The sequence below is a fragment of the Nanorana parkeri genome, unplaced genomic scaffold, assembly GCF_000935625.1.
Source record: "Nanorana parkeri isolate BGI_ZX_2015 unplaced genomic scaffold, ASM93562v1 scaffold452, whole genome shotgun sequence".
In the NCBI taxonomy this organism is placed as follows: Eukaryota; Metazoa; Chordata; class Amphibia; order Anura; family Dicroglossidae; genus Nanorana; species Nanorana parkeri.
The window spans coordinates 492,653-513,079 of NW_017306720.1; the positions used below are offsets into that span (position 1 = coordinate 492,653).

The 20,427-nt window shown below is 43.6% G+C and overlaps 1 protein-coding gene across 1 annotated transcript in view; it reads left to right on the forward strand.

Annotated features, from left to right (window-relative positions):
• GK5 (glycerol kinase 5 (putative)) overlaps positions 1-6,862 on the forward strand; it is a 38,643-nt gene extending 31,781 nt beyond the window's left edge. Inside the window, exons 12-16 of the mRNA XM_018560363.1 lie at positions 2,127-2,221; positions 2,786-2,889; positions 5,757-5,816; positions 6,358-6,491; positions 6,665-6,862. Coding sequence (XP_018415865.1) covers positions 2,127-2,221; positions 2,786-2,889; positions 5,757-5,816; positions 6,358-6,491; positions 6,665-6,807 — 536 coding nt within the window. The 3' untranslated portion in view covers positions 6,808-6,862. The remainder of the gene's footprint in view (positions 1-2,126; positions 2,222-2,785; positions 2,890-5,756; positions 5,817-6,357; positions 6,492-6,664) is intronic.
• The last annotated feature ends 13,565 nt before the right edge of the window (positions 6,863-20,427 follow it).

A 20,427-nucleotide genomic window follows, 5' to 3' on the forward strand; every position in this document is an offset into this window, starting at 1 on the left:
GCATTTGAAAAACATTTTTTTTTTTTAATGCTCACCTGATCCCTGGATCCACCGACAAGTGCAGCCTTCCTTCTCCCATGCTGTCAGAAGCTGCATACATCGTGTGCTGGTTACCACTGTGTGCAGCTTCTGAGAAGATACACTATTAGCGTAGCGGGAGCTATGCAAAATGCGCAGCCGCCTTCCCCGCTATGCTTATAGTGTATCTTCTCAGAAGCTGCACACAGCGCGCTGGTTTAAGTAGTAACCAGCACACGCTGTATGCAGCTTCTGTCACAAACCGCAGGGTGCAGATGCCATCCGCAAATCAGCTCTCGGTGCCCAGCGGTTGCGACATGCAATGAAAATTATTAGTGCACCCCAGATCTCACTGGTATCTTATGTGCCCCCCCTATATATTGTTCCTAGAGTCGCCACTGCTGCTTGTATCACTCATCCTGTCCTAAGGCGACAGCACCCACACACTGTACAGTATGTAGAAGCAATTTTGTCACCCTAGGACAGGATGTGTTAGTACTACAGAATACCTCCCCTTGTTTCATAGCAATGGGGGGTATGTTCTGGGGTCCACAGATGTGAACTGGGTAGGAAAAATAAGACTACTTGAGATCAGTGGCATAACCAGAGTTATTGGCGCCTGGTGCAGAAAAATATCCCCTTCCCCCCCCTTATATAAACATCCACTGGAACTGTACCCCAATTTCTGTATCCCCTGTTATAAATGAACAGGAATCCTTTGAGTGTTCCTGTTCATTGATAACAGAGTATGTTTACTATAACCACAACTATGAATGAACAGGAGGAGATGTGGATCACTCCCATTCATTCATAATTGAGGATATAGTATACATACCAGGTCCTCAATTATTTACAAACACTCAGCAATCACTGATTGCTGAGTGTTTGCTCTCGCTCTCCTCTCTGACACACAGTCACAATAGGCTGAGCGAGCAAAGCAGGGAGCCCAGCCTCCTGTGACAGCGTGGGCTCCGCCCCCACACCGCTCTGCCGGACTGTGATAGGCAGCTGAGCGGTGTTTGGAGGAGAGATGCCGGCCGCTCACAGCGCTCTCCTCCCGCATCGCTCGGCCGAGCAGAGGGGAAGCCAATGGAGCTGCAGTTAGAAAATCGCAGCATCACTGCATGTAGCACTGACTATCGCAGTGATTTTCAGCATCCCCAGAAGCCCTCCAGAGATCAGTTACAGATACTCACATTGAGGCAAGCTGGACCAATGTAAGTATCCTAAAAGATAGTATTTGGATTTCATCTTTAAGTCTTACAGTGCAGCTAAGGCCAAACCCTTTTTTTTTTTAGTTTTGGGTAGAGTGGGGAGCGATCAGATACCTGTCAGGTTTAATTGTTCTTCCCAGCCCTGTTTGAAAAACAAGCAGGGGGCCTCTCTCACTATATGCATTTCACTCACCCTTTCTGTCTTCCTTCCCCTGAATGGGTCTGTATCTTGCCTGGGATCCCCTCGGCCTCATGCTTGTCCTCCTCTGCTTGGACACTCAAGTTACTCCAATTTCTCCAAGTGATGTAGGCAGACTGGCATGACGCAGGTGGGTTGTGTTTATCCTCTACACAATGGGGCAGTATGTTCCCGGTCTATGTGCTATGCAGCTTTGACACTGAGGCGTCTACTGGGAGCTACTGTCAATCAATCTACGCAGGGCTTGGGGGGGTGCTGGCAGCTATCCCCAAAACTGACTATGGAGATACAGGCATGCCATGCGTTGGCATGGCATCTTCTAACTCCTAGCAACATTCCAAGGGACAAAAACTGACCATGCTAGGCTAGTACAGATGCTGTTGGAGTAATCGGTTTCAAACAGTAAGCAAATGGGAACTGGCAGGATCACCAGGTATTACTAAACAACAGAAGACATAAATAGGTAACAAGCTACAGTTACCATGACCAACAGGCAAATGCAAACACATATAGCGAAATATGTATGTTTGGGGTAATATACGCTTAAAAGTGCTCTCAATAGATTTACACCTGAAGAACCATTATAAGTAACCGGTGGTATAACCCTATAGCACCAGAGACCCTCACATTTATAAAGACTGATGTTACAGCCACGGACAGAGAACTTAGTCTGAATTTTCCTCCTTTTCCTAAAGATCTCTACACAGATGTAGCAGACACAGAAGAAATGGCTAAAAGTGTCCAAGACTCAGGAGGAATTTACTTTGTACCCTCATTTACAGGTTTACAGGTATGATACGCATCCAGCAGTAAGATGTGTTTGCTTTCATTCTTGATCGGCATCATGGGAGGCCATTTCCACACTGACCTTTCTTGCATTGTACTGTAGATTATTTATTAGACATAGCTGTTTGCTTGTGTGGGCTGGTCTATTGCAGTGCAGAAATGATAGCTGATATGTGGGACATTCCTTCCAACACCCACACCTGTAACGCCAGAGACTGAAATCTGGCTTGGCCGCATTGCATCCACACTGTAGGAGGTAATTCTTTTCAGGTCCTGGTGAAAGGATCAACGCACAAGGAACACAAACATTTCCTGTAACGAGCACAAACATGGTTCTAAATTTGATAGATTTGTCTCTGGCTACATTTGTTGCATTTGTAAATCTGTATTATATGCATGTACATCTCGCTCTAGGAGACGGAGATTATGCATATAGCTTGTGTTGTCTTGTAACTTGTCTGTTTTCTCCCTTCCTGCTGCCGGTACATGTATGTAAGTGTTCATCTATTACTATAAACTATAAGAGGCAGAGGCAGGTTCCTTTTACTTAGCACTCTGTCTGTTTTAGGCTCCAGTGAACGATCCCTATGCATGCGCTTCATTCATGGGACTAAAGCCTTCCACCAGCAAAAGCCACCTTGTCCGGGCTATACTGGAATCCGTAGCATTTAGGTATGGATACATGGCATGCTTAAGTCACTGTGTGTGCATGCTTTTTAGCAAACCTATAATGCAAGAAATATTAAGCCTACCAATCAAAAAAGCTGAAATATTTGTGTGTACCTTAAAGCCCAACTCCAGCCAAAATCTGTCTGGCTTTGGATAGTGGGGAACGGTTAGAGCAGGGGTAAGCAGTGTCAACACTCCAGCTGTGGTGAAACTACAAATCTCGTCATGCCTGTGGCTCTCAGAAGCAGTGGCTTATGGGACTTGTATTTCCACAACAGCTGGAGTGCCAAGACTTGTCTACCCCTGGGTTGGAGTCTCTATTATGTGTGTATCGATGTCTGTGTCCCTATTGGGGGAAATGTATCCTTATTCCTATTAGGGTGGGATGTAATGTGAAATATTTCCAATGGGGGAACACAGACAAAAAAACATATTTTTAGTAAAGTGGAAAAGGATTTTTGGCTTTATTTTTTGGTTTATGGTGACAACCACAACCCACTTTCAGAGCCATTCTTATGTTTGTCACGCATGCTGGGAAATGTATGCAGTGCCCAAGAAAAGTTCTAACATGCTAGTTTCTGAAGTTGGCAGGCACGTCTCCCATAGAGGGGAATTACATTCCCAGTCTGTGTTTGCAGCTAGGGTAGGGGCATGGTGGGTATTCTGATATCACACACAGACTGGAGCATACATGTGCCCAAATGGAGGCATATGGATATACAGCATAAAATAAACCTGTGTTAGCTGTGCCCAGGAGCCACAGCTTTTTATTTTTTTAATTTTTCCTCCATAGGATTGTATGGACAAGATACGCTGTACATCTACATGTGTATACCTACACACAGCATATCCTGACCAAACAATCCTATTGACATAAAGGCAACGACTGGGACGCATAATGCAAATATATTACGCTGTGCGCCCAGATACCTGTATTTGTACACATGTGCTTGAGCCCTACTCCAATCCAGTCCACTACCATCTAATACTACTATATAGGTATATAAAAATATTCTGACTGTGTCAAAGGCTTTGGGTGTAAAATGTAACGTATTATTTATCTGCAATATAGGAATTTCTGAAAAATGCATAGGAACTTCAGCTACACCTCAGACACTTCTGTCATCTAGTTTTAGTTCTTCTAACTACCAAGTGCTGCTAAATAAATTTTAAAAAAAATGCTCTAGGCAACAAATCAAATCATTACATGAACCTTTAATTCCATGCAGGTGTTAACACTTCGTAAAGTCCAGTTACATAACTGTGAACATAAATCTGAATTTTTTTTTGTATGTGCTTTTCTCCTAATAACTTTGACAGATTGAGCAATACTTTCAGAGTGTTTTTAGGCCTTGTTTCCTCAGAACCACAGTTCCCATAATGCTTCCAGCAGACTTCATTGGGGTCTAACAGTGTTTGTGCTTATCTCTTTCTGATTAGGTCATTTTTAATTATGATGGCTGAAGCTAAATTTAACTATAGGTAGACTTTGCATCTCGACTATGGACTTCCTGGCCAGCATATTTAGGTAGATCTTGGGGTGGGGGAATGGGGTGGCTCAGTGCAAGTGGTCAATGCCAGAATGAAATTGATTCACCATGCATCATGGCAATAATTGAAATATAACTTTAATCTATACCAGACTTTCTCAACCTTTTGACCAAGAACAAACCCTTTTAAAATAATTTTCTGGTCATAAGGAACCCCCAACCTATATTCTATATCCAACTTGCAGGACATTAGTGTGATCAGTAATTTTTACTTTTTTGGACTGTACAGAAATGCCCCTTTACATTAGTGATCAGTGAAGAAGGTCCTTGTTACTTTGGTGGTCAGTGGGAGAAGATACACCCCCCACACCCCCCCCCCCCCCACCCCCTTAGAATAGTGGTTAGTGGAGAAGTGCCTTCTTACTTTGGTGGTCAGTGGGAGAAGATCCCCTTAGAATGGTGGATAGTGGCAGAAGGGCTGTTTTACAGGCAAGTTAAAATATAAGTTGCTTACCTGAAAGATGAGAGGAAACAATCCTCTGGTCCCAAGTTGATGGCTCAGCCAAGTGAGGTAGGCAGGCACCATCAGGCAGATCAGTCCACCACTGCTCATCGCTCAAGGAACCCCTAGCCATCTTTAGAAGAACCCTCAGGTTCCACAGAACCCAGCTATACATTTGTACAAAACCATAGCCATCATTGTTTACTTGGTCTTTCTAGCCTTCTTCAAGATAGAAATGAAATAAAAGTATTATTATGAAACTGTGTGTATTAAAGGAGAACTATGAGATGAGTGATTTCCACTCACCTCATTGTTCTAGCCGACCTGTGACAATGAGACTGTCACAGGTCGGCTCAGTAGATCGGGAGGTGAGCGAACACATACCAGGTTCGCTCACCTCTCGATCCTGTCACGGCTCTCTGCCGTGACAGGGGGGAGGGCTGGATTCCCCTCTCCCCGCTACGATTTGCCAGCGCTGACTGGCGGAATGGACGGGGGAGGAGGCGGGTACAGCTGGCTCTGCCTCTAGATAGGCAGAGCCAGCTGTCACTCACGCAGCTGGGCGGATCCCGTCATCTACGTCGGGATCGGGTCAGGCTGCGGCGTCTCAGTATACCGCGAGCTGTAGCTCGCGGTATACTGAGCTTAGGGTAACGGGAGGACGCTAGTTTGTGTCCTCCCGTTACCCTAAGGAGAACTATGGGGAAAAACACTGACCCCCATAGTTCTCCTTTTAAGGTATTTTGTAAAATGTTAATGAATGACTGAGTTTATTCTGACAACTAATAGGATTGGTCAATACATTATTAAAAAAACATTAATTTTATGAACATATTTTCTTCTGCCGACTTAACAGACTCTTTAAATTATTTTTCCAGGAACAAGCAGCTGTATGATACAATGCGCAGAGAGACTTCCATTAAAATCTCAAAGATAAGGTAAATTCATGATTTGGCCAGCTTGTGTTGTTTTAGGGAGCTTTGAGTAGGTTGGCTAGGAAGAAGGCCTTAGAATGCCTGCATACTTATTTCACTTTACCTTTCAACTAGGGATGCACCGATACTAGTATTGGTATCGGTGCCAATACAGAGTATTTGGGCGAGTACTCGTACTCGGCCAAATGCTCCGATACCGGAACTTCTGGTCAGTCCGGCAGTGCCGTAGGGGAACATGGAGCCAGGTGACAAGCAATGATCCGGCTTCCTGGTTGGTCGGGAAGCCGGCTCCGTGCCAGCAGAGGCACTGGTACCGGTACTCGGCTGTTTGGCTGCTCTTACTGTTTGGACAAGAATTTTCGGACCGGCACCTTGCACAAAACTCGTTGAAAAATAGACTTTTGTTTAATGGAGGAGTTCCACTTTAGCCTGCTTGTGTTGGAACTGTCTTTTAAAGGTTGGGGTAGTGAGACATACATGAGCACCATAGTATCTGGATTTGCTTCTCACATCATGGTGACATGATCTGTTTCTCTTCCCACAGGGCTGATGGCGGAGTCAGCAACAACCATTTTGTCATGCAGATGACAGCAGATTTGCTTGGCCAAGTTATTGATAAACCAAAGCACACCGACATGTCCTCCTTGGGTGCAGCGTTTTTAGCTGGACTAGCTGTAGGTGAGTATTTCCCAACATATGACTCGCTGCTTAAATAAGAGTCATCCATTATGAGATCTAGTCATGCCAGTGGAAAGGTCCTATTTTATAATCATTATTACATGCACTGTAGTGATAGGAATACTGTCTTGGTTTATCATACCCAATATATCCCTTTTTGTTTTTGTTTTAAGGTATTTGGTCAAACAAGGAGGAACTGAAGAAGCTCAGACAATCAGAGGTCTTTTTTGAACCACAGCATAAATTTAAAGATTATGAGAAGGATATGGCTGAGTGGGAGCTGGCACTGCAGAGGTGCTCCAACTGGTATAACTGATTATTAAGATCTGCGAGTCCTGAACAACTACAATTTGAACATTTACTGCTATCGGAGATCTACTGTGGACAGTTGCCTGTTAATGTGTATACATTATTTGGAAGGGGATAGCTGACAGAATTGTAATTGTCTCACAGAGTAACCTACTGTGAACTTGTACTTGATAACCAGTTACTGTCTTTGTCTCTGTACTGTTTATTTCAGTGCCGCCCTTTAGCTCACAACACACGTTAAAATCTGATTATACAATCTCCTTTACCAACAACTTTGTAATGCAAGTGCCTGCTTGATTGGATACAGATTGGATAGGTTAGGTGGGTCCTCGTATTACATAGTTTTGGTGAATCTAAAGTTAATTGTACGGAGATTGTATGGTGTGTAAGTGTGGTGACCATTAGACAATACTTTCATTTTCTACAACTCCATCAGTGCTGCTAATACTATATTTTTATGTACCTTTGTGTTCCAATTACTACAGCAGACAAATAGATTGTGCAAGCCTATTTAATAGCATAGACCCTTAAGCAGTGATGTGTACCCATAGCAGTCGACTCTTAAAGACGAAATCTTGTATTATTATTTTTACAGCTCAGTCTCGTAACTACCACAGTGTACGTTGCTTTTTATCCCATGCTTCTGTGTGATGTAGAAACTGAGATACAGACTTTGACAGCTCACTCCTCTTCATTCCTGACCACGATCTGCAAAGGAGATGGCTTCTTCATTGACAGCTCTTATGTCACTGTCTCTGCACTTTCCAGACACAAGTGGTCACAGCACTGCCAGATTGAGGAGGACGTTCTCACAGGAGTCATCAGAGGCGCTAGAACTGGAAGGGGAGCCTTGTGCAGAGACAGTGAGATAAGAGCTTTGAATCATGAGGCCGTCTCCTTTGCAGATCATGGTAGGGAATGAAGAGGAGTGATACTGTGGAAGTTAGGTGACTGAGCTGTGAAAAATAATAGGAGCTCTTCTTTCTGTGAGGTACTGCACTTCTCATTGCATTGTGTTCTGCTCTGCAATTTACATAACTCTATTATAACTAGAGTCAAGTAAAGGACTGATGATCGTTATCTATGATCTGTCCTCAGTATGAAACATGTTCTTTTACACTACCTATATTTATTTCTACAATTTCACAAAATGCTCCAGACCTCAAAAGTCATCACTTGACCCCCTGCTAGGAGAGGAGGAAGGGTTCAGACCAGGAACACTTGTAACCAACAGTCAGATCTTCCTAGGAGCAGCCAAAGTGCTGTGAAATGCCAAGGTCCATGCAGAACTGAAATGTCAGATTGTGATGGATTTATCCTAGATGAATAGGGAAAGTGTTCCTCAACCAGCTGGGAAAAAATAATACGTCTGCCAAGCAACCTGGACAATATATTGAAATTCCTGGTCCTGAGGACAATGTAACTGAGGTATTAGTTCTGATTTATCAAAGTAGAACTGAAGCACAAACTTTTTTTTTAGTTTTGGATAGAGTAAAGGAGGGTTATAACCCCTGTCCGCCTTTTTTGCCATCTGTGTCTATTTGGGGAGACTTTCCTCACTTCCTGTCCGATATCTACAACAGCAAGTGAGTGAAATCCCTGGTGGTCAGCAGAGTCTCCAGACCCAGTGTCCTCATTCGAAGATCGACGATTTGGGATTTTCTTTCACTTACAATGGTGTAGGGACACATAAAGAAGGACGGTTTAGGAGAACTTGGTGGATTATATGAAGATGTTATGTGCGATTACCTCAGATTTGCAGCTGTGTCTGTGTGTAAAATGTACTAGATAACTGGATCTGTACTTTAAATAATGACTGTAATGCATATCTGATACTCCAAACTGCAGAAACAGGTTTTATTTTTATTATAAGAGAATGGAGTAAAAGCTCTTTGATTAAATCTTTCGCTGTGTTGTGTCATGTATAGGAAAACTTGAGTTAGGATCCGCTGATTTGGTTTTGGTTGCAATATATGAAATGATCCCACCTAGGCATATAAGCCACATTCACACCTCTGATCGCAAGAGTCTCATGCATTCCTCCTAGAGACTCATGCAATTTGCTGCAGGCAGAAAGTTCTGTATAATACAATGACAGCTGCCACCGCTCGCAAGTGTTCGAATGTCATTGCACAGACTGCGATTATCTGCAGACAACCAGACCTGGACACAGACTGTTTGCGTCCAGGTGCAATCATCTGTGGGTAATTGCAGCCTGTGTGATAAAATGTGAACACTTGGTAGCGGTGGCAGCTGTTCTTGTATAAAGCTGGCCATACACCTTACAACCATCGCAAGACTTTTGTCTTGCGATAGTTGTAAGGTAATTAAAAAAACATACGATCTGCCCATCTTGGACAGGCAGATCATACTTGCGATCATCGGCAGATCATACTTGCGATCATACTTGCACACCGGCCTGTGCGGCATTAGTCTTATGAGCAGGCCACATACCCGCTGACAATCGTACGTGCCCGTAAGACAAAAGACGTGCGACCGTACAGTAGAAACAGTTGCACGCCTTTCCATACACCTGCCGATTATCGTACGATCGCGGGATTTCCCGCGATTATCGTACGACAATCGGCAGGTGTATGGGCATCTTAATGCAGATCAGCCAAATTCATGAGGCTGATGCAATAGGCCCTAATCGCAAGTGTAAATGGGGCCATAAAATTGTCCATACGCTGCTCAAATTCCTGCTGAACTAGCTAAAATACGGGTGACATGAAGATGGAGCAAATGTCATATGCACTCAATATTGTGCTCACAGGAATGGCAGGACAGTACGATATGGGGAGGGATAAACGATAGAGAGCAGAAGTGTATAGCCATTTTGCATCATGCATCCACAAGGTGATCTATTCCTAAAGCTGGCCATACACCTATAAGGTCCCCACACACCTTACGATAATCGCGGGAAATCCCGCGATCGTACGATTATCGTAAGGACGCGGGGAAGCCGTGCGACCTCTACTACTGTAAGGTCGCACGACTTTAAACTTACGGACATGTTCGAAAACCCGCCGAGCATCGTACGACGTTCGGCGGGTTTGTGGCATGTCCGTACGATAACAGCCGTACGGGCCGGTGTGCGCAAGCGCACACTGCCCGTTCGGCATTGCGGTCATCGGAATGCCACTCAGGGCAAGTACGATCTGCCTATGCAAGATAGGCAGATCGTATGTTTTTTTTTTAAGTACCTTACAACCATCGCAAGACAAAAGTCTTGCGATGGTTGTAAGGTGTGTGCCCAGCCGTAGATTGTTGCACTTTTTCCATCTGACCATAGAAAATCTGTAGATAGATTACTCCATGTACGCTTAACTGTGTGGATGGAGGAATCTCCTGCTGGGCCAAGCTTCAGTATCTTGCTAGTCGGCCCCGCTGGCTGTCAAAACACCTGAACAATCTGATTGGATGCAGGCACTGTTCAGGTATTTGTAGAGCCAGTGGTGCCAACTAGTAAGATACTGAAGCTTGGCCCGGTGGGAGATTCCTCCATCCACACAGTTTAGCGTAGGTGGAGGAATCTGTTGCACTTTTTCCATCTGACCACAGAAAATCTGCAGAAAATCTATAGGTGTATAGCCAGCTTTAGGTGAGCTGGTTCAGTCAATGTACTGGGGGAAGACAGAAATGTTAAAAAAAAAAAGCAGGAAGGGGAGTAACCTAGTAAAGAAATCAAGTAAGCTTTGATTGCATTATTAAAAACAACTCTAGTATGTATTCCTATTACAATGCTGATGGTATAACTGGATAGGATATGCTGGGACTTTACAACTCCTTTTAAGGAGCCCTGGATAAGAGTTAAAAACTGAACAGGATTATGCCACTCTATTAACCAGTTGCCGTCCGCCCGTAGTAGAAAAACGGACGGACGGCACTGTCGCACTCGCGGGTTGCCGTCGCCAGACGGCATTTTTTTTCTGCTCGCGCGCGCCCCCTAGCGGGCACGCACGGGCAGAAAAGACCCGTCCAATGCGAACACACAGCCATACATTTTTTGGATAATTTGGTGCAAACATCACTGTGCACTGCAAACACCAACCACTAACATATCTATGCGTCACCATTGCCGATCTCCTGGAAAAAAAAAATCATTGGTTTTGCCACATTTTTATCTGTATCCTTGTATTGAAAGGTAAATGTGTGCACTGGTTTGTATAGCTCCCTCTGCTGGTCACTACATGTATGTCTGTCCATAGTTACTCCAGTATGCTACTACAGTTGTACCTCTGATCACGAACTTAATTTGTTCTGACGATTCTGGTCGCAAACTGATTAGACCGCGATTTCGACTAGAGCAGGGGTCAGCAACCCGCGGCTCCGGAGCCGTATGTGGCTCTTTCAACCCTCTGCTGCAGCTCCCTGTCCAGGGGCGGAACTACCACCAGGGCCTGAGCCTTTGGGGGGGCCTAGTGAGGTCTGGTCCTGGGCACCCCCCTCTGGTGGAATATGCGGCAGTGCAGGCTCCTGGGGCCCGCACTGCCGACGGGGCTTCTAAGCAAGGGGGCGGATCCTGTGACTCACCTCCTCTCCTGGCCGCGTCCATAGTAACAGTCGGCGGGATAGAAGTGTGTAGGTGAAGCATTCCAACGCTTTCTCATCTGTTCCAGGGCAGATCAGCATCGCAAATCGTATGTGCAGGAGAACCGATCTGCCATGGAACAGCTGATGGGTCCTGAAATGTCACTTCTATCGGACTTTGAGTGCGGTGGAATGTGAGATTGCACTCAGAGTCGGATAGAAGTGACATTTCAGGCACAGATCAGCTCTCCCGCACATACGATTTGCGGTGCCGATCTGCCCTGGAACAGCTGAGAAAGCGTTGGAATGCTTCATCCAATTGTCGGTCACACATTCCACCGCCAAAAAAATGGGCAGGATTACATTGAAATGTGTGACCACGTCACCGGTCACACGGTGTTCTATGTGAGGGGTCTGGGGGGGCCCCTTACATGGGTATCAGCTGTACCAGGGGCGTCATGGCAAAGGTGACAGGGGAGGAGGCCCGGCCCCAGCAGCAGCAGGTAAGAGGAGTTGGGAGGAGGTACAGGGAAAGGGGACCCCGGCAACCAGCCCACCTGAGGCCCTGCAGAGCCCACCATAGAGAGTCTCAGATGGGCTGTGCATGATCTATGGTGTGCTCTGCAGGGTCTCAGGTAAGCCCAGAGTCCAGTGCGTTACTAAGCCCACATATACCTATATACATGCTATAGATAGGTAAAAAACGATATATGCCGTGTTATCCTCATTTTAGATGTCAAAAGGGTTTTGTGGCTCCCGGTGTTTTCTTTTCTGTGGGAAACGGGTCCAAATGGCTCTTTGAGTGTTTTAAGGTTGCTGACCCCTGGACTAGAGGAAGCCACAACCATGTGTCAGAGCAGGGAAGATGGCTACAGTTGTGTTCGTCACCCGATACGGAGTTCACGAATGGAGGCAACATTTTACCGAACGTCCTGTTCGCGAACAGAAGCGTTCGTGAACCGAGCTACCACTGTATATCATAGCTTCAACCCCTATCTCCTGGAAGGGATCTGACACATAATATTTATATAGCAACAGGAAGTATGAAGGTAAACTAAGAATGTGTTACATTACACCTGTGATGTAAACCCAGAACCTCTTGGGCCTCATTCACACTTGGGCTGAATGGGTGAGTCTCATGAATTGCTCCATGAGACTCTTGCGGGTAGCTCCGGGCGGAAAGCGCTGTACAAAGCAATGACAGCACCTGCGGCCAGTCACATGTAATTGAACATGCTGCGCTTACCTGCAGATGAACACCCCTGGATGCAAGGGGCAGTCCGCAGCTGTTCGCATGAGTCTTGCAAGCAATTCTTTGCTCCAGGTGAGTGACTCCCTGTGTTGTAAAGACATGATCAGGAAGACTTTCTTGGAGCCTGCACCTTAAAAAACAAATCGGCAATGGCAGCCTTTATACTAAACTCCTGAAAGGTCTCCTTTAAAGGAGTTGAGAAGTCCCAACATATCCTATCATCCTGCAATAACATCAGCATTGTAATAGGAATACATACTGGAGTTGTTTCTGATAATACAGTCAAAGTTTATTTGAAAAAAAATCCCTTTTATGTAGTGAGTACTGCCTTCTGTCTACCCATCACTTTCATCAGCTTCCTGGATACACAGTATGCTTTGCATCTCTTTCCCTGCTGCTTGATGCCCTACGATTTCCATTTCCTACAAGACTACATATCCCATCATGCATTTCTTCCAGCAAGCAATGATAAAGTTACATTCTTCAGATGTTGAGTTGTAGTTCAGAAGACAGAGTTGTGACACAAAGAAGTGCATATTTACAGGGCTGAGGGAAATTGTCAGTGCATTGAGGAAGTATATCTTATGGGCATCTTCAGTAAGTATGCTTACAAACCTTTAGATCAATATGATTATTAGTAGTGGGATAAAACTTATGGAAATTCAATATATAAATGCATATTTATTTTTCGTTTTCTGCAGAATCGGCTAGTCACCTAAGCACCAGCCCTGATATCCTGTTTTAGGGTGGCTCCTTTCCCTTGAAGGATTCTACGGAGACACCCTGGTGTGTGCTAGTAAGCTGCATGTGTCTCCACAAACACATAGGTACAAGAAGACAACCCACTGCTCTGCTTTCTGCTCCCTTCTCCAAGCTAGTAGATGGACAGCTTCTGGAGACTGCTCTGTCCCTTGTGATCTTGTACCGGACAGGATGTTCAGGGGAGCTGAGCAGAGAGAGTTGGAGCTGTTTGGAAACATGATGACTGGGTGAAAATATAAAGAAATACTTTGCTGGGCAATGTAGATTTGTTTGATCTGGATTTTTTATTTAATACTACTTTATTATTTATATACCCCAACCAAATACATATTTCCTGTGCCTGCTCATATATGTAGCCAAGCCATGCAGTTAATATATATTTGTATAGTGTGAGCTGGTTTATAATATTGGGATTAGTGATCTTTAGGCACATAGGGCACGTGTTTGCATGTAAATGTCTTTCAGAGCTTAGCATTCGGGGGCAAAGAATGGGTTACTGGTGAGCCAGTGTGTGCGGAGAGCTGGGGAAATAATCTCTTTATGTCAGGGTCCCATGGGAGGGGCAGGGAGGAAAAATCCTGTATTCTAAAGAGGGTCTCTAGGAGCAGACATAAGGCCGATTATCCTCTTGGTTGCTGCCTTCTGAAAGTTGAGACGTACAGATGGCATATGGGTGACAGGTGGTCTAATCCAGTTAGTCAGGGAGCCTGAATTGGGGGGACATTTAAAATGCAGCCTGTTCTCTCTGGTATTAGAGCTGCTGCACCCTGCTGGAGTTTTCTTCGTTACGCGTCCCAAGCCAGCTTCATTTCATCGTCCCAATATTGACCAATGCTTGCTTTCTTTAAAAGGAAATTCCAGTAATAAATGCGCACATCTTCATAAAAGAAAAAAATTTGCATTTATTTTGCATCGGAGCCAGTAAAGCATTGCAACCATGATCAGGGGATCATAGGTGCAATTGTGTGGCTCCTGCAGACTCTTCCTCCCGCCTATGTCTGTACCAAGGCAGTAACATGGACGGGAGGAAGAATGAATGGGACTACAAGTGCAGTGATGTCACCACACTTGTATTCCTTTTGAGAACTACGCGTCCCTCTGCCGCAGTGGCTGATGGGACTTGTAATCCACAGGAAAACACTGCTCACTTCAAGAACCGGATCTCAGCCACGATTGTGTCTCAGGTGCAGGTAATAAACGTACTGTCGGTTGTAGTAATAAAGTTCAGGAAATGCGCACTCCGCAGGATCTTCACTGGCGTTCAAATCTTTTTTTCAAAGCGAAGATTACATACTAATCTTAAATAAGTAAGTTACCAAACTTCTACATCAATATGGTTATTAGGAGTGGGATTGAACTTATGGAAATTCGATATAGAAATATACATCATTTTAAGTTTTTGACCATAGATACCCTTTAAACATGTCTGCTTTATAATAAGATATTTTACTTTTGGGTCAAACGATTAAGTCCAGTCTCGTAATGGTTTCTGTCTAATGCACACTCTGGAAATGCCTTTCTACAACAGTCCTGTGTTCCATTACAGTTTAAGTATGAAATGATCCCAAACTGACATATCAGGCTACATGCATAAATGTGTCTTGTGACCTGTAACAACCAGTCAACTTCTGCCTGTCATTTCCTACTGGGGATCCGATTGCTTGCTTTAGAGCTTGCGCCTTTTGTTTGCTTCAAGTGGGTTTTACATTCATATACAAGTCTGTGAAAATGCAAAACCTGTTTGAATTGGGTCTTAAAAATGCCAACTGCAGGTCAGATGCACCTGTGAATGAATTCTATATCATCTCAGAAGTGTCTCAAACTGGTGCTATGGACACAAACCCAAGTTTGCTATAAACAACGCCTGCCGACACAGGCCCAAGCCCACCGACACAAGCCCGTTGACTCTGGCCCTTTGGTAGCAATAATTGCAGCCACTTTCATAGATGACTCAACCATTTATTGTTACAAGGCCACCGACACTGACCCAAAACCCGCCAACACAAGCCCGTCCAAGCCGATCGACACTGGCCCTTTGGCAACAAGAATTGCAGCCACTTTCATAGATGCCTCCATTATTCATTGACTCATAAGATATGAAGAAACTTTTCAGTATTGTACTAATGTCTGGATTCTGTGAATGATGATTATTTACAATTTTGTTGTTTTGACGATAGTGCTGCCTGCATATTTGATATAGAAATATGTTCCAGAAGCCGTGTCTGGGCGTTCAGGAGGAAGGCCTTGGAATATGTTCCTCTGTATGTTAGTAAGATGTTCTCTATTCTTATACTGTAAATAAAGGGAGGTATGCTTTGACGTGACCAGGACCGGCCATGGGGAGTGTGATGTTGTCTCTGCTTATGCTATTGGGTATTTGTTCAGACATATTTGGTTTCATTTTATTTCATGTGTGAGGCATGTAGTCACACAGGTCTTATCAACCGAGCTGGAAACTCTTTTTTATTCAATCATCAGATTTCGTCAGTGAAACAAACATCCATTATTCCCGGCATTTATATGTTGTGCGTATTTTACAATATCAGATGTTTGCTGAGTACTCCGTGGTGGTTGTCATATGTAAGAAACTAACAAAAGTTTGTACATTTGTTGCCAGTGATATATAATGTACATACATTTCTAAGGGAACACTTGGCAAAAAAAAATAAGAATTTGTCTGAGATACCCGCAGGTTCATTTTTAATTGGCTGAAAAAATGATCCATGAAATCTCAAGTGTGGGCTTTGTTCACTTTTTAGGTGAATGGTGTATTAAACTGGCCACACACTGCTTAAATTTCACTAGATTTTTTCTGAATCGGCAATTGGAGCAGTGTGTGAGTCCTGTCAGCACCCAACACTTGACAACATTTTCAGTCATCAAAGGAGCTGGTCTAAAAATCCTGGGTTGAACAGTGACTGTCCAATCAGATACAGGCACTGTTTGGGTATTGAGCAGCGGTTGCTGAATACAATAGTAGGCAGCAGGGATTTCCTTCATTTATACTGTTTAAAGCGACCTTTACCCCCTTTGACTAAAAATCACATCAGTATACAGCTCTGCATGCCGATATAAAATCATCTTTCATTCATTAGCTAAATAAACATTTTTATTTTACTTACAATTTTTGTTTTCCACTTTGGCACAAATGATGCAATCATGCCCAAGCATTGCATCCTGGAAAGGTTACATCGGCAGAGCATTGCTGGGAAATCTCATCTGTAATCTCATGAGATCTCAGGGAAAGGCATTCTCCTCCCCTGAGATCATGTGCATTGTCACCTGTTCTAGTCACATGTGCCAGAGTTCCGGGAAGTAAAGGGAGATCTAGTTATCGGCTCTTAGTTAAAGTGGGAAAGAAAAGAGAAATAATGTATGCAAAGAATACAAAGCCGGCAATTATCTAGAAGTGTCCCTTTGTAGATTGTCATTACTAAACATTTCTAAAGATGTATTTATTATTATCTTGAAGATATGGGTAAAGTTACCCTTTAACGTTGATGGGGGAACCTATGGACCAATCCAGGTCTCTCCCAATGTTAGTGCAGCTGTACAGGGGATTAAAATGCTAAAATTAAAGGGAATTTCTACCTTCTAGGAAAAATAAAATAAATGCACACGTCTTCATTAGAGATCTGAAAAAATGGGGGGTACAATGGCTTTTTTTTTGACAGAATTGAGTATTTTGACCCCAATAATCTTTAATAGGAGTGCCTCTGAAAAGTCTGCAAAAATGCGTGTAACATATCATGCATTTTTCACACATTTTCTGAGCTAGTAAATGGCTTTCCTGGAGCCTACATGGCAGCATACTAATAAGCTCTATCATTAGTATGCTGCCAGGAAAGAAAAATTACAGTATGTATGATACAATTTTTCATTGGCTAAAAATAATAATAATAAAAACGCTCAAGCCTAAAATGCGTGTAAAACTGCTAAAAAAAAAACAACAAAAAAAAACACCCAAAAAGACAACCAACGCTCAGCTAAAGTGTGTAAATTGCCCTTTCCAAGCAATAGCTTTTCAAAACAGTAAACGCTGTCCATACAATTCTATTTATGTATTTATTTATTGCAGGTATTTATAAAGTGCCGACTATTTACGAATCGCTTTACACCCAGCTGCTCATAGGCTAGCACACATTCACATCAGTCCCTGACCTAAAGGAGCTTAGAATCTAAGGTTCCTATTTCACATACATACATACAGGGCCGATTTAAGGTGGCCATACACTTTACAAGACTATGGTCTTGCGATGGTTGTAAAGTACTTAAAAAAAACGTACAATCTGCCCATCTTGGACAGGCAGATCGTACTTGCGATCATCGCAAGCCCGCCCTACCCCCAGGGGAGCTTCCGATGACCGCGATGCTGAAGGGCAGTGTGCGCGTGCGCACACCGGCCCGTTCGGCATTTGTCTCCCGAGCATCATTCAAACCAGCCGAAAATCGTACGATTCTCGGCTGGTTTTCTAGCGTGCTCCTTAGACAAAAGACGTGCGACTGTACAGTAGAAACAGTCGCACGTCTTCATTCACACTGCACGATTCTCGTACGATCGCGGGATTTCCCGCGATTCTCGTACGAGAATCGAGCAGTGTATGGGCACCTTTAGTCAGAAGGCAATTAACCTTCCAGCATGTCTTTAGAGTGTATATAATCATGTGACAAAGAATCAGCTAAAAAGGTAAGACATATATTTCTTTTTATAATTTTTTGTTTTGCTGTGTGAATAGGAACAAACATTATAGTTGGAGTTTTCTCAAATTTTGACCACAAAAGTAGAAATACCTTGTAAGATGGTTCCTGGCCTCCTTACCAGAAAAAGCTGAAACTGAGAAATTTCCGCCCGGTCTCAGGACTGTCTGCAAATCAGGGACGGTTGGCAGACATACTGTCATCAGCAATTAGCATTTCTCCTCTCTCTCTTTCTAATCAATTTGGAAGAATAGATTCTTCTTGGAATTCCAGTTCATTGTTTGTCGGTTTGCCTGATTCTGCTTAATTCAGCCTCAGTGACTTTGTATATTGTTAGCATGTTCCCTTAACGTGTGCAGTTTTATTTTTACTTTAACGTATTGTGTACTTGGCCACGCTATAGGAAGTCTGGATAATTGCAGAAGATTCCATTTCAGAGCAGACAAAGAGAAGGAAACAAAAGGTGGAAGTTGTAATCCAGGCTGATTAGTGATTGAGCTTGTAAAGTGCACATGGTTAGGGAATGCTGCTAACATGACTATGGCGACTTTGGAAGGGTAGCGTTATTCCTTGAATTGCTGCTAACTATATTGGACCAGTGAAGAAGCTTCTGAGAGAGCCAGCCATCCAACAACAAGTACAAAGGGATCAATCCACCCAAGTCATATCGCTTATAAGCTTACAAGACAAACAGAAAGTGTTCTACTCCCTTCCTGCAATGAAGTTCCATGGAGCACCAATGCACAACCAAGACTTCCACCAGCACATCATCATAACCAGTAGAAAATATTTTAAAGAACCCCTTTTTCTACTATATTGCTCATACTGTTTGTCTTTCATGGAAAAAAACATGGGGGCTGCCATGGCTGGGTTCTCTCTAAAAATGCTAGTTACCCAGTAAATGAAAGCATTGGAGTTCAAATATGATTCTTCCGCCTTTATATTAGTTAAAGTGGACCTCTACCCATATCTTTAAAATAACAACAAACACACCTTTACTAAACATTTCTAATCTACAAACACATACTTCTAGATAATTGCCCGCTTTGTATTCTTTGCATACATTATTTCTCCTTTCTTCCCCAGTCTTCTGACAGCGGCCATGTTTACTAAGGGCAGATTACTAGATTTCCTATTACTTCCTGGATTTCTGGCACATGTGACTAGACATGTGACTAGGACATGTGACCATGCACATCCTCTCAGGGGAAGAAAATGCCTTTCCCAGAGATCTCGTGAGATTACAGATGAGATTTCCCAGCAATGCTCTGCTGATGACAAGACAATCCCAGTGTGCATTGCTCTGGCAAACTGAAGCCATTTTGCCCTTTCAAAGCAGGAAATGAATGCTCTGTAGGGGTAAGTATTTCATAGTCACAGCATTTTACACCTGACATGTCTATGTTATTAATCATAATACATAGATTTTTGAGTGTAAAGGTCGCTTTAAAAGCCATTATCCGGTACAGCACAGCAACAGGACGCTAACGCATTACGGCTAAAAAAGCTTTAGTAACCAAAAATGCATTAACGTCTTCTTAAGAAGAAGAAGCAAGATTATATTTGGACTCCAGTACGTTCACTTGCCTGTACAGTTTAAGGTAGGCGAACAGGAGCCCTGCTGCTGAGACCCACACCCTCGGCTGCAGCGGCAGTTGTCTGGATTTAAAGTAGTATTAAACTCCTAAACTTTTTCAATAATGAATCCAGATCAAACAAATATATAGTGGCCAGAAAAGTTTTTTTTTAATATATATATAGTTTTGCCCAAGCTCTTAAAAGTAATCATGTTTCCAAATAGCTCCAACTGTGCACTTCCTGTGCAGCACAATATGACAAAGGATGGAGCAGTCTCCAGCAGCCATCTATCTACTAGCTTGGAGAAGGTAAGAGCAGGGAGCAGGGAATGGATTGGCTTGCTGTGCCTGAGTGTATGTGGAGACACACACAGCTTACTAGCACACACGAGGGTGTCTCCATAGGACCCTGCAAGGTAAAGGAGCCACTCTAAAACAGGATATCAGGGCCAGTGCTCAGGGGACCAGCTGATTCTACAGGAAACTAAAACTTTGAAACATAGTAGATTAGACAATGCGAAACATATTGATGGTACCCTTTTCTATAGAGGAGGTTAATTTAGTTATATGTGCATTGCCAGCAGGCAAGCGCCCAGGTCCCGATGGGTTCTCCTCGTGTTTTTTTAAGCAATACAAGGAGGAATTAACCCCGATTTTGTGTATGACATATAACGCTAGCACTGAATACTGCACTTTTGCAAAACAATCACAGGAGGCACATATCACCTTGATCCTGAAGGACCAGAAAGACCCGACAGTATGCACAAGTTGCAGACCTATCTCCCTGATTAATGTGGATATGAAAATG